Here is a 14,519-nt window from a genome sequence, read left to right on the forward strand (position 1 = left end):
GGTCCCAGTCTTATGGTCAAATGTGCGGACACAGACAATGTTGGAACGTGTTGGGAAAACATCCCAACTCTCACCTAATCCGTCTGAATTGGACTACACTTGCACGTGGCAAAAGCTCCCTCAATCTGGCTCTCCTTGAAATGCCATGTGTTCTGTATAAAATAATGCTTTAATCCGCCTGTTAAGGAACGCTCTCTTAGCCACGAAAAGAGAATAAAGAGAATAATAGATTGGATGACGTGGTGAAACCTAAGGTTCTGATTCGATGTTGTCAAACTGGAAACTACTCAACATAAATCGCATCTGGTGCCAATCGAACGGTAGAAATTACTACTAGATATTTCATGCAGATGGTAATTACCGGCCGGGTCTAAACCACCAACTAAATGTATCGTACCTGCCTGACCAGTTGTACATCAAGTGGCAAATTTGGAAATAAACAAAAATATGAATTTGCCCACGAAGAGAATTTGTCTAATTACTGCGGCCCGGGTGCTAATACAGTGTTGGCCCACTTCTTGGCCGTGAGTCGGGGAGAGAGGAGGAAATGGATAAGAGTGGCAGGCAGAAAAGGAAAAAGATAATGAAAAGTCTAACGTCAGCTAATTATGTTGTTTGTCTTAAAAGCCCAGATTAGACTTTGGGTATTAATTTTCAACAATTGGATCAGATTCAATGCGAACTGGATTAGATCCGAATTCATCCCGATTTTATTTATGTATGTGTCAAAAGTAAAATATTAATCACTTGCATGGTGTTTGGAAGCGTGAATGTTTTTTGAGACCGATTTTCAAGCAAAAACGTTCATACTTTTAAGACCTGTTTTTCTGGGAAAAAATGTCTTATTTTTGTTTGATAGTGTTCTGCCACGTAGATAGTGAGCAATATTATACTGTTTGGTAAAATGATTTTTATTACCGTTTTTCATATATATGCACACATTACCCTGTAAGATGATGCACGCTAATATCATACTAAATTATATAATGATTCTTATCAAACAGTCCAGATTAATTGGATGATTATTTTATAATATTTTGTCTAAAAATTTAAATTCAACGGTTGAAAATATTATTGGAATAAATCAACAACATCACCCATTGAAAATGGTCTAGATTTATTGGGTTTTTTATAGTTCCGTCCACCCCTAAGGTGGAGCTAGGATTTATAAGGGTAGACTGAATCTGCACGTGGATTTTGCTGAGCAATGTTAAGTGTACGAATTCGTTTTCTTGCACATAGCATGACTCACAGGTGATCGTACATTGGAGCAGATCTGATAATTTCTTAACTCTCAAAGATAAGAATTGAGACCGGATCTGTTCCTCACAGGCGCCTCATATGCACATCCTATCATGCATTGGAAACATCTCCCATATTTATTAGTTATTATACGCACATCCTATCATCCTGTGAAGCGCCCATTTGTGAGGAACAGATCCCGCTTCATAGGAATTCATTTTATTTACTGTCATGGCAGCTAGCTTCCTTCTCCAACCTGATATTTCCCACCCTTCTTGGCAATGCCAACCCCCAGCACCTATATCGGAAAACAGAGTAATCTCTCTCTCATGCCCACACCTTCCAAATATTTTTTTTTTTCAGAAACAATGTTTCCCCTCACTAGTTCCCAAAGTACAAATAATTCAACTGATTTTCATTTTTCGTTTCAGTCATTTATACTGACATGGTGTTTGGAAGATACTTTCTCCGACAATGATCAACTTCCTCAGGCGACGATCTACCTCTTCCAGCGACGGCAGTGACGAAGATACTTTCGGTGAGCAGAGGTTACAGAGGCTCTGTGATGTTCAGCAGTAAGAAGAAAGAATAAGACCGATTTTCGGTGGGTCGAGAAGCACCGGAACATTCCCACTGATGCCAACTCAGATTACACATAAGCGCCATGTAGGAGCCACTTTTTGCCAGCTTAAGGGATGTTTGGAACCGTGGCCGTTTTTCAAAAAAATGGTGCCACATCGGATCCACATAGACATTTCAACAAACACCCATGTATCTCATTGTTTGGTTCAGCCGATTATTAAAAAATCGAGCATGCCTCGAAAATCAGGACCCACCTATCCATGAAACGCCAAATTTGGCGTTTTCATGCATTGGTGAACTGTTTCCCCCAACAGTTGACTCAATGTGGTGTTTACCTGTCAACACATACATGGAAAACAGTGTTTACCAAATAGTATAATGTTGCTCACTGCCTACATGGTAAAAGCGTTTTTTTTGTGAAAAACGGGTCTTGGAAGCATGGGCATTTTTTCTTGAAAATCGGTCCCAAAAGTGGCCACGCTTCCAAACACCATGTCAGTTAACCGTTGGGGGCAACGGTTCACTGATGCATCGGTGGGGTCCTGATTTACGAGGCATGCCCAATTTTTTAATAATCGGCTGAACCAAACAATGAGATACATGGGCATTTGTTGAAACGCCTATGTGGATCCGATGTGGCACCGTTTTTTTTTTTTTAAACGACCATGGTTCCAAACATCCCTTGATATAAGGCCTTTGAATCTGCATGGAATCCAAAGGCAAATGAGTTCAAATCAGCCCCACAAAGACTGTCCCCCACAACGGTCCCATCCCTGCCGTGTATTTGGAACATCTCCCGATGATATATCAAAAACAATAATGTCATCATCGGGAGATGTTCTCAATACACGGCAGGGATGTGGTGTGGGATGTTGTAGGGGCAATCTTGTGGGGGGCTGATTCGGTCTCAAGGCAAATACCCAATGACATAAATAACTGTATGTATTGGTATCAAATTAGACACGTGGCAAGCGTGTTGATAACCATGAATTGACACTTGTGGGGCCCATATTCTCTCTCTCTATTACATGTATAGTCTCCTTAAACTAATTCTTCTTCATGATGAGAGAAGCTAAGTTTGAAGAGAGAAAGCCCTAGTCAACCTTTCCCTCTATAAAAGCGAATAAACCAAAATCGTAAGGCTGTGTTTGTTTTAAATGTAAATACAAATCGATGTAAAATTTCATTATTGATTTGTATTTGTTTTGCGTTTGTTTTTAATTTGAATATGGATTAGTGTAAAACTCCACTCTTGATCCATATTTTAATGTGTTCGTTTTTAGTGTAAGGCTCCATCGACAGAGGCGGAGCCAAGGGGTGGTGGAGGGGAGCCATGTTTCTTAGGTTTTGCCCCCGTTACTCATGTTTCTTAGCTTTTGGCCCCCGCTATCCATGTTTTCTAGGTTTTGCCCTTCATCAAGAAAAAATTCTAGCTCCACCCCTGCCCACCGATTGATTTTTCCATCCATAAGCAATGTAAATAATACATCGGTTTTATAAATGTACAATTAGATTGATTATCAGATCAAAAAAGCTCCAAGTGTTCACTAAAATTGTAAACCCATCGATTGAGTTTTACATTGATAAAAAACTAACACAACCTAATAAGCATAATCACATCGTAATCACTTCCCCTATATTCTTAGGGTGTCATTTTCTCTTTTGACATCAACAATTCTTAGGGCGATCCAAATGACAAATTAATCTAAAACCTCATTAATTGGTTTCTACAAAATTGATCCAGAAATTGTTAATCAGGATAATTGGGTTTGACCATATTATATTTGACATTTATAATTGCCTATGATATAATGTTAAAATATAATTAAAAAAGGGAGAATAGAACTCATCATTTTCGCTTTCTGAACTCAGAATACAACAGTGTTGCAGGACTAATATTGAGAAATATAAGAATGAGTTCAGTCATGCCATCTGATCACTTTTCTTAAAATCGTACTGATTTATTATTAAATCTATATAAACCTTTATGTAGCTTTGATATATCATAAATATATTACTTATTTTTGGATGCTATTAGATTTGTAAATTGCCATGTTTTAATATAGATAATCCAAGCAGAAACGCGGATTCAAGTTCCGCTATTTTCACCTACATCGAAAAGTTAGTATGTTGTGTTAAATATATAAAAAAAAAGTGAATAAAAGATACAGCTATATTATTGCTCTTTAATAGGCCGGCCGGATATCGTCCCCATAGGGCTAGATCCAACATCTAATGATCTGAATAGGCTAGGCTTGCTTTGGTCACAAAATTGGGCTTCGGTCATTAGTTGCTTCTTTGGCACATTGGTCGGAAATTGGGATCGGTTCCTCACGTTGCACCTTACACTAACCTCACAAGCACATCAACCCGTGTATTGAAAATATTTTTCATAAATAATAACGTATAAATACAGGAGATGTTTTCAATACAAGGTGGGATGTGCTCACAAGTAGGGGTGAGTATTCGGTTTATTCGATTAAAAGTTGAACTGAATAAACTGAAATTATTAAAACCAAAATAAAAAAATGAAAATTGAAACCAAAACCAAATTATAATAAAACCGAATTTAATTAATATATATATATATATATATATATATATATATAATATTATATATTATAACCTATAATATATATTATGAAATTGAATTTCATTATAATATATTAATATATAAATATATAGCATATTATACATTAAATGTTATATATTATATAGTAAATTTTAGTTAATTCGATTTATTTGATTAACTGAATTTCTAAGTCTAAAACCTAAATCGAAAACTGAAATACCCAAAAATTGAAAAAGCGAAATAAAAATTTTCGATTCGGTATTTCGATTTTAACCGAATAATGCTCACTCCTACCTCGAGAGGTTGGCGTAAGGAGCAAATCCGGTCTCATTGGTCGGGCTTCGGTTGATCCAGTAATTTTGGCCTTAGTTTGCAACGATAGACAACCGTTAAATTGGAATATTTAATGTTGATGACAATGGATGGTGGTGGTGGGGTAGAGTTTGACCCTTACGCATGTGTTTGGTTTGAAAGAAATAGGTTTCTCTATTTTTTCTATTTTTTTTAATTGGGGGTTTTTATAGTTAACCTCAGAAATCTGACTATGACCGTAAAGTTCAGATGAATCCTATCCGTTGATTGATGTAAAATTCAATTTGGAACACAGCCTTAATCCCATATAGTACAACAAATCATTCAGACAACAGACGCGAAAAGGACGACAACGTAACGTTGTGGGTCCTATTTATCAGCGAGCGATGACCTGCAATTTACGTGTACATCAGCCGGTGAGCCGTGAGCGGGAGTGAGTGCGGAGTGCCCGACTTTTATACCCGATACGAAAGTATGAAACATTGAAACCCTGCTCTTCTAATATCTTCTCTCTCCTTACGTCCGTTCTCCGAGGCGAACAAAGATAAACCAAAATTTAGTGGGAAAGACGACTCGAGAAGCACAGATCAAGTAACAGAGAATGGCGGCCGCAGATGTTGAAGCTGTAGACTTCGAGCCCGAAGAGGATGATCTCATGGACGAAGATGGGGCCGTCGATGTCGAAACGTCACCTAGAGCTCCTCTCCCCAAGCTCAAATCTGCCATCACCGGTGGGTCGTCCTCCTTCTCTGCTCCAAAGAAGACCAAAGGTAGAGGTTTCCGAGAAGAAACAGATGCTGAACGTAACAGTCGTTTTGCCGCGAACAATTTCGACTCCTTGGACTCGGATGGCGGCCCTGGTCCCCAACGATGTCAGTTCACCTACTCTCTATCTCTATATATTCCTTCAAATTAGTTATTTTTTCCCCTCTTCTAGGGTTTATTAGTCCTACTCAGAATGCTGTTATATCCTTTTATTTTACATTCTAGTTTTTCTTCAGTATTTGTTTAGGGTTTAGGATATTTTTTTGGAGGACCAGAGTACTCAGTTTGCAAATGAAATCCAATAGTGTTCGTGCTTGAGATATATAATGCTATGAAACAATCAAGCTTTCCCATTTAATCGTATGGAGATCTTTTCTGACACCCAGAGTATATCGTCATTGGTATGTAACAAGCCACATACTTAGATTGGGCACAACTAGGTCCTACATTTTTGCTCCGTTGGCCATGGGGTTGATTGACCTTGGGACACCTACCTGAACAAGCAATTGAACCTGGCTACCGAGGATTTTGCTTCTCTAATCAACTGTGCTAGATCTCATGAACCTTGGGTTGTGATGTTATCCAACTGAACTGTCCCCCTCCTACCAGAGTTTTGTCCAAACCAGAGAATATGAGAAACACCACAGCTGACTCATCCCTACATGGCTATATGTTTTCGTAATACCTGAAAAATTTTGTTGCCATTTGTTGGAGATTTTTCATATTGCTGTGGGTGAAACAAAAGAGTCCTTGGAGCTTAAATGGAATTGGTGCTGTACTCCCTTAGGAATGAACAATCAAATTTATAGGGGATATGTTATTGCCTTCCTTTGGAGCATTTGGGAGGAGAAAAGTTCTAAGATTGTTTACAACAAAAAAGACGATATACAAGGAAAGAGTGTTGAGGGAACAATCTGATACAAATAAAGTGCAGTAGGAGATTCTGTTCTTAATAGAGGGAAGGAGGGCCAAGACATCTGTTCTGATGAATGGGGAGAGTGAGGAGGGAGATATGCTGGGGAGATGGGTTCTTATGCTTGCCCCATGTTTGGAAGTTGTTTCCTTGTTACTTTCAGTTGGCTCTAGGGTTTATCTTCAAAAAGAGCTTCGTTACTTGTACAGAGATGTTATGGTGTATTACAATATACTATATGTTCTATACACACAACCAAACGGGTTGAAGCAAAGGATTTATTTTCACAGGGTTAACAAAAAAAGATCAATCTGATTGACTTTGGGAAAAATTAATATCAGTATGCATATCATGTTAAATTGTTAACCAAAGTGTGGTTATCTGTGATTCTTCTGTGGCAGTTCATGATTAAGGGAAATAGCGTCTTGCTTCCTTCAAAGCATATATCAGTGCAGTTGTTTATTGTATGGAAGCACCACAGTAGTTTGCTTTGGTATGTTTTTCTAATTTTATTGTGTGCCATTATGCTCCTCCTCTTTCCTCTCTCTCTCTCTCTTAAGTTGGCTAGATCATTATATTAGGGTTGCAAATCAAGTGAGTTGTGTCAGATCCAGGGCCAGGAAACAGCCAATCTGCCAACCTGTGGATAAGCCTGGGATAACTGGCCTGAGCAGCTGAGTCTGACCTGAACTACAGACTGCTCAACCATTCTGTAACTCAATTCAGTCAGCTTTGTCCTGTTTAGCAAATGCTTGACCTGAGCCTACCCAAGTTGCAGCCTTACCGGAGCCTGACCTGAACTGCATACTGCTCAGTGCTCAACTATTCTGTAACTCAATTTGGTTGGCTTTAGCCAGTTTGGTTATCTCAGATAAAAATATGAAAATATAAGCTTAGAAAGATCTGAACTGTAGATCTTGCAGTAGCTGTAGAACAACATTCATCCACTTAACCAAAGACTAATGTTGTGGGTGCTTATTTATTTTTTTGATCAATAACACCAACTTCATTAAATTAAAAGAAAAGAGGGAATATGGATACAAAAGGGGAGATAAAATATCTTAGCTCCCCAAAAGCAGAAAACAAAGGGAATGCAAAGAGAAAAGATTAAAAACTAGCCCAAAAAACAGACTCCCTATTCACTCCTTGCTTGGCCAACCCATCCGCAAATGAGTTGGCACTCCTCTTCACCCAGCTGTACTGAATCTCAATGTCCCTACCCAGCCATAAGAACTGTTTTTTTTCATTGTTAAAGTTCCACAAATCACTGTCCTCTGTCTTCAACCAACTAACCACCACCTTCGAATCACCTTCCAGGATCAAACGACTGATATTTAATTCCTTTGCTCTTCGAAAGTTGTGGGTGCTTATTTGAAAGGGATACATGATGTTAGGCCCTGGTTGAATCAGGTTCCCCAAGGCATCCTAAGTCCAATCTGAGTTGAGGTTGGGCATTTACATTTTTCCAATGTTATAAAATCCCAACCAGATGGTAAATCATTTTCAAGTAAGGTTTGTCGATTGTGGTTCAGTGGTTGAACAGTGGTTAGATTGCAAATTTAACAGTGATGTTGTTCACTAAACCATAGCTGTAAAAATAGGATCTATGTAGTATGTTCGGTTCTTTATATTCACCAAGCTGAACTATCCTGAACACCAGAAGAATTACTGCCAGGTTTGGATGTGCTAATGGTAGACATACTTAAAAAAAACAGCAATACACTACCCTGAAAAGCCAATCTACAGGAAATGTTCACATGCCACACACGAGAAAGAGAAAACTAACTGCACCAATATAGCACCTATATCTATTAGAAATTACATAAATCATGCCAAAAAGTGATTCAAACCCAGAAAACATCATTGTTGCCATGGTTGGATAAAACCAAGTGAAGAAAAAAATGATTTTTTTGCGAATGACACTAAATAACATATATAACAATTAGTTCCAGAAATCCTCTATTTCTGAGAAAATTATCAAACCACTTCCAATCAGAACAAGAGTATGGCCATACTCTTGAAACTGACCTGGCTTGCATGATCTGCGGACAAGACTGTGTTGAAATGCTACTCATGCTGAATACCAGGACATTGTTTGCTATCTTTTCTGTCACTTCTTTCCTTTTTTTTACAATGCAATGTTCAGAAGCCTCAGTTTTTAATTAAATCTGTGCAGCCATTGAGGGGTGGATCATTTTGGTTACTGGAGTACATGAAGAGGCACAAGAGGATGATCTCCAAAATACCTTTGGTGAATTTGGGGAGGTTAAGAACTTGCATCTAAATCTTGATCGTCGCACAGGATTTGTCAAGGTAAGTAAAATTGTTTCATTTGAGAATCTGCATTTGGATCCATTAACTGATGAACATCACATGGATGATCTTAAGAAAGGAATTATCTTGCCTCTTTTTGTGCCATGAACATTTTTATTGATAATATACATAACATGTTGGGAAAAAGTTAATGAGGAGGAAAAAATGCATTAAGATTGCCTTGTGATCAATGCCATACTCAATCCTCAAAATCAAGATTTAGTAAATTATATTTGTATTCATGCGAACGGACAAGGGACAAAAATTGACTTGCTTTGCTTATTGATAATTGGTCCTACCTCCTGATTTTAAAAGTATGCATCAATAATGGAAAAGGCAAAATTAAATATGGAATTTTATGAATTTTACATATTTTTGTGCAGCAAGGGTATTTTGGTTATTTGACCAAGGTGTAAGTTGGTCCACCTGGGTGGTTTGCTTTGTCTTAGTTATAATGTATTTATCCATAAATTTTCAGTTGTAAGGTGAATACTTAGTTATGGCAGATTCTTTAAGTTGTAGTATGAGAGTGGCAGAGCTGTAGTTCTTTGTTTTCCTAGTTTTAGGAGTATGGCTTGTCAGCCCAAGGTTTTATCATTTGCACCCTATGGTGTTTGCCAATGCAATGAGGTGATGTCTAGCTGTTTTGGCCTCCCTATTGGCGAAGAATCTGTGCTTAGTCTAGACTAATAGACCAATTGCATCTTTACATTAACTCAGCAATCCCTAATAATTTAGCATTATTTCATTAGAAGGTTCCATTGTTTGACCCCCTTCTCTTGAAGAACCTAGGCGATTTTGGCAGTTTGCTGAGATTTCAATCCAAAACTAATGGTACCCTTCCATTAACCACAAAATCCATCTTAAACCTATTTCAGTTGCCACGTTGATTTTTATAAAAATCTGATATTATAATTTTTTTGATAAGTAACAAATAAATTTCATTAAAGAGAAACTTTGATTGTAATTTTGAAAAGAAGGCAACTGTTTATGTTCATTTAGAAGGAGATCTGAAGGATTACAGAGAACCCTGTCTCCTAATATTAAAAAAGATCAAGATGGCATTGAGCTATCACAGTATCATTAAACTAGAAAGACCTTTTCACTCCATCTTTTCCTAGTCCATTAGCTATTGAATTTAGTTCTCGTGGGATCTCTCTCCTTCGGAACAGAGGATCAAGGAATGTCTCTTCAAGTAGTGAGCCACCTTGCAAGGTTTCTGCCAACAGCTGTTGCTTCATCTAATGACATTGGCGAAGTCCTTTTCAATGGCTAAAGAAGGGGTCAAGGCCTTTGACAATTCCTTCCCCATTAAGGGGGCCAGCATCTCTGTTTTGCCGGAGATGGCATTCCCAAGTTGGACAATTGTCTGCTGAATGCCTGAAATATGCTCCCACTGGACCTGGTAAGGATTTCTTCACCCTGGCAGGCCCAGGATTCCTGGAGGAACTGTCATCAAACTGTAACTTAATCTCACCTTCAACTGGAGGAAGAGGGGAACTTATAGGAAGTTGGTTTCTCTTCTCTGTAGAAGATCAAAGATGCCAACCAGATTTATTTAAAAGTCATTGAGAGAGATTCCCTGAACTCTTTACTAATAAGAACCCAAGAATTCAAAGGAACAAGGCTATTCTGCATTTTTTGATGGGAAACAGTAACTTTCATTAATAATAATGGATAAAAATTACAACTGCCACCATCCAAGGGCAGGATGGAGAACCCTTTGACAAAAACTGTCTCGTAAACAGGCCCAAAACAACTCTTGCCTATTTACTCCTTGCTTTGCCAAAGCATCAACCATACCATTTGCTGATCTTGCCCAGTTAAATCTCACCCCAATGTCCCTTGCTAAGCTCGAGATTTTTCTTAGCTGATGTCTGAATATATGATTGTTCCTTTCTTCCCATATCCTCTTCCCTTTCCTATTATCGCAGTATGAACGATAGCCTTCTAATATAGGTTCCCCTTTCACAAAGACCCATGTATTTCCAATAATAGAACCTGGTGAGAAACACTTGAGTCCCACAAGGCCCAAAAAGAAATTTCAATGCTGTTGAGTGACCAGACAGTAAATGAGAAGATCATTAATTTGGCATCCTTAAGACACATGATATACACCTTGGAGGATGTGCATCTATGCTTAGAAACTCTGCCTGTTGTCACACTTCTGATCCTTTTTTTTGGATGAACAACTGAATTTTTATCCTTTAGCTGCTTTCCAAATGAAGAAAGAAGCTCTATGGGTAGGGGTGGGGGTGGGGGGTGGGTGGGGACAAGACAACTCAACTCAACTAAGCCTTGTCCCAACTATATGGCAACACAAGACAATTGGAGTTTTTTCCCGTAATTTGTTTTCTGGAAGGTCTTGATATTAGGATTAGACATCAAGGTGTAGAAGAAAGACACATTGGAAAAGAGGTATAATATGTGTTAGCAGTGTGGGGGGAGATGTTGACCTCTCTAAGGATGTGGACAAGAGTGGCAATATCCTCAGTTTTTTTTGGTGTGTGTTTGTGAGAGAGATCAACCCTTTCCTCAGCCCACCCTCTTTCTTGGTTTTGCAAACAATACCATTGGTTAATGAGGTAGTCCCTCTTCTTTCCTCCAAAGTTCCTCAATGTGGTGGTCCCTTAAACCTTTGTGGGGACCAAAGGGGACCTGGAACACCGAACATTGACAAGTTGAATGAAGAGGCCAGCCAAGGTAGTCATAAAAGGAATGAACCTAGCACTTTAGTAGATAATTCTTCTTCCAAATAGTCAACCTCTTCTCACAGTTTTCAATTACTGGGTTTCAAAAGGTGATGAACATAGGATTACCTCCAAGAGGCTTGCCCAAATATTTGATCAGCCATTTCTCCATCCTACATCTCAAAATTCACTAGAAGCCTTGCAAGACCTCATCTGACAAATTAATACCCACCTCAAATTCTCTCACTAGCAGCAAAGCACCATTGGTGAGATTACTGAGAATGGCATGATGCCGTGACCAAAGTAAAAAGAAGTGCAGATAGAGAGGGCATCCCTGCTACAGTGCAATAGAGCACCTTAAAAAACCAGAGATGGGGTCATTAATCAAAACAGAACCAAATAGTATAATAGCTAGATCATACCTGTCCGCCAATTTGATATTAAAGCCCATGGTTAATGACTATGCTCTCACAAAATGATCAATTCTATAGGCATACACTTTCTTCTAATCAATCATCATATGGGTCTCATGTTGCCAGTAATCAATCTTATGGGTCCAAAATCAATTAGAGTTCACATCCCTCCTTTTAGTTAAAAATTTAAGAATACAGAATCTGGGCCTAGAATAAGGAATTGAATACTACCTGATTGTGCATATCATATGGAAGTGTGCCGGGTTAATTAAAGATAAAGTGGGTGATTTTGGTGGTTGATAAGGACTGATTATGTGGTAACAAGATGGTAATATCTTGGAGAATTGCATGTGATCATCCATATTCTAGTGCATAATGTTTTGGTGGTTGTTTAGTTATCAATAAAAAAAAAATGTTTTGGTTGTTTTTTGGTACTGCCATTTTGTTTAACAGGTTATGCGAATTTTGGTGTGTTAACCATTTTTAGTATGCTATGTTCTTGTATACAGATGTTAATCATTTGTCTTCTGCTGATAAATATTAGCATTAGTGTTCTGGCCATAAATTTTGTGCATGACCGACATTTTTAAGTTAAATGTTCGCTTAGTGAAGTGAAAGAGAAATTGCATATCGTTAGTTTGAACATATTCAGATAATCTTTTCAGTTGCATGCTATTATATTTTCTTTGTATAGGAATGGCAATAGCACCATGCCTTTCTTATTAACAAATTTGGAATTTTTGTTTTTAGGGCTATGCACTAATTGAATATGAGAATTTTGAGGAGGCTCAGGCTGCCATATCTGCAATAAATGGAACTGAGCTTCTTACCCAGACCATCTATGTTGATTGGGCCTTCAGCAATGGACCTTTCAAAAGGAGGAACATGAGGAGGAGGTTCGTTGATTCTTCTATACCCTTGTACTCATGCGATGCTTCAGTGTAGTAGTTTGTATTTTATGGTCTTAGCCAAGTTTTGTGTCAACCGATTTAATTGCTTGTTGAGGACTCCTGGGTCCATATAATTCTCTTGGATGAATTCACCAGGGATATCCAGAAGGGCTCCCAAGAAATAGGTTGAATGACTTCCAGTGCACTTTTGGATTAGTCCAAATGGGCAGCTTTTTTTTTTTTTTATTTTGATCGTGAGGCCCATGGGTGTTATTGGTCATAGAACATCCAGTTCTGCATGCTGGGCAGCTGAGGAAATTATTTCTTTTTTGAGTGAGCTTTTACATTGTGTTTATGGAGAAGCTTTGGTTCATGTTATTGTTTTGCAGGTCACCCCGTGGGCACCGATCAAGGAGTCCTAGGAGGAGGTATTGAGACTGACTCAAAGTCATATGGGCATTTGGTTTTTGGTGTGGGACTGGAATCTGGATTCGTGCTGAATGAATTGGGTTGATACTACCGATCAAAAAAAAAAAAATTGGGTTGATACTTGTGAGCACTTGATTTGTGGTATTTACTTTTTTTTAATGCATGCCTGGCTTGCAGTTTTCTGTCTAATGCCCTGTCTTTGCTTTTGCTTTTCTTTTTTTATCCCTTTCTCGAAAAGATAAGTGTTTTTAGCCCTGATGCTATTCCCTCGGAATATATTCAAAGTTTACACTTGAGCTAAATACTATGAAATGTTACAGATCCTTGTTGCCTGGATTCACCGTTGAGACTACTCTTTATCCAAATTTTCTCCATGTGCGTTGAAGGTCTCTTCCTATTGTCATCCTTCGGTCAAATCTGCTTGTTGGGACTTGGGCTTGGCTCAATCCCAGGGCCTAGTGGTTTGGTTAGAGGTTTAACTTTTATGCTCATCCCTTTATTCTGCATATGGGGTCGGTAGATTTGAGCATGGCATTCAGAGAAGTATTTTTATGGGGATGGGTTCTATTTATCTTGTGTATGTGGCCAGACCGGAAGAGACAGCACTCAGACATTTGGAATCCTTTGGAGGCATATCACTCCAAATCCCGGGGTGAACTGAAAAAGGTTTTGGCTCTTTATCAAGTTCCACTCCATTCTTTGTTCATCATAGCTAACAATCAATTCTTGGAGGGAACAACATCCTACCATCGTATTAACAGCCAAGCGTGATCTAATCGACTTTGTAGGTGTTCGGCATCGGCACTGGGATTAGGGGTGCTCACGGTTCGGGGAGGTATTTTTTCAAACCGAACCGATCTGATCGGTTTTTTAAATATTTAAACCAAAACCGAACCGATGCAACCGGTTAATCGTGGTTCGGTTTTTCAGTTTTTTATGCACTTAAAATAAAAAAAAAATTAAAACTGTTGGTGCCGGTGCTGGTGGTTGCTGTTGGTGCTGGATTGCTTGAGCTTGAGAGGTTGCGTTGGCCGGAGACGCAAAGAGGAGAGAGAGAGAGAGAGAGAGAGAGAGAGAGAGAAGAGATCATATGGCGTTGGACCGTTGGTGCTTACTTGCTGGTGAGGCGGCGACCAGTGTTGTTGCTTGGTGCTGCCGTTTTGGTGGTTGATACGGGCCGTGCGACCATTTGATGTAAGGACCGGAATACAGTCACACTCTGGCAGGGGAAAAGACAAAAGAGCAAATGATGGAGATTGGAGACTGGGCTGGGTGGATGGCAGATTGGGTTGGCAGACTGCTGAACTTTTAATTGAGGGGTTAAAATTTCAAAGAGAAGGCTGAAAGTCTGCTGAATTCTCTTATTCGATTTTCAAAAAAATAAAAAATATTATATAT

The 14,519-nt window shown here is 38.7% G+C and overlaps 1 protein-coding gene across 1 annotated transcript; it reads left to right on the top strand.

Moving 5' to 3' along the window:
• Window positions 1–5,148: 5,148 nt before the first annotated feature.
• On the top strand, window positions 5,149–13,461 carry LOC104613424 (RNA-binding protein Y14-like). The gene is made up of 4 exons (XM_010281233.3): window positions 5,149–5,580; window positions 8,563–8,699; window positions 12,553–12,698; window positions 13,082–13,461. The coding sequence occupies exons 1-4, from the start codon at window positions 5,310–5,312 to the stop codon at window positions 13,125–13,127; spliced, it is 600 nt and encodes a 199-aa protein (XP_010279535.1). The 5' UTR covers window positions 5,149–5,309; the 3' UTR covers window positions 13,128–13,461.
• The last annotated feature ends 1,058 nt before the right edge of the window (window positions 13,462–14,519 follow it).

The sequence above is a fragment of the Nelumbo nucifera genome, chromosome 7 (genome assembly GCF_055504915.1).
Source record: "Nelumbo nucifera cultivar China Antique chromosome 7, China Antique-T2T, whole genome shotgun sequence".
NCBI classification, from domain to species: domain Eukaryota; kingdom Viridiplantae; phylum Streptophyta; class Magnoliopsida; order Proteales; family Nelumbonaceae; genus Nelumbo; species Nelumbo nucifera.

Bases quoted from the DNA above. Each gene is read 5' to 3' on its own strand.
- LOC104613424 (XM_010281233.3), top strand. From the start codon at position 5,310: ATGGCGGCCGCAGATGTTGAAGCTGTAGACTTCGAGCCCGAAGAGGAT. The intron at 5,581-8,562 runs GTCAGTTCACCT...AAATCTGTGCAG, and splicing joins CGGCCCTGGTCCCCAACGAT to CCATTGAGGGGTGGATCATT. The intron at 12,699-13,081 runs GTTCGTTGATTC...ATTGTTTTGCAG, and splicing joins AGGAGGAACATGAGGAGGAG to GTCACCCCGTGGGCACCGAT.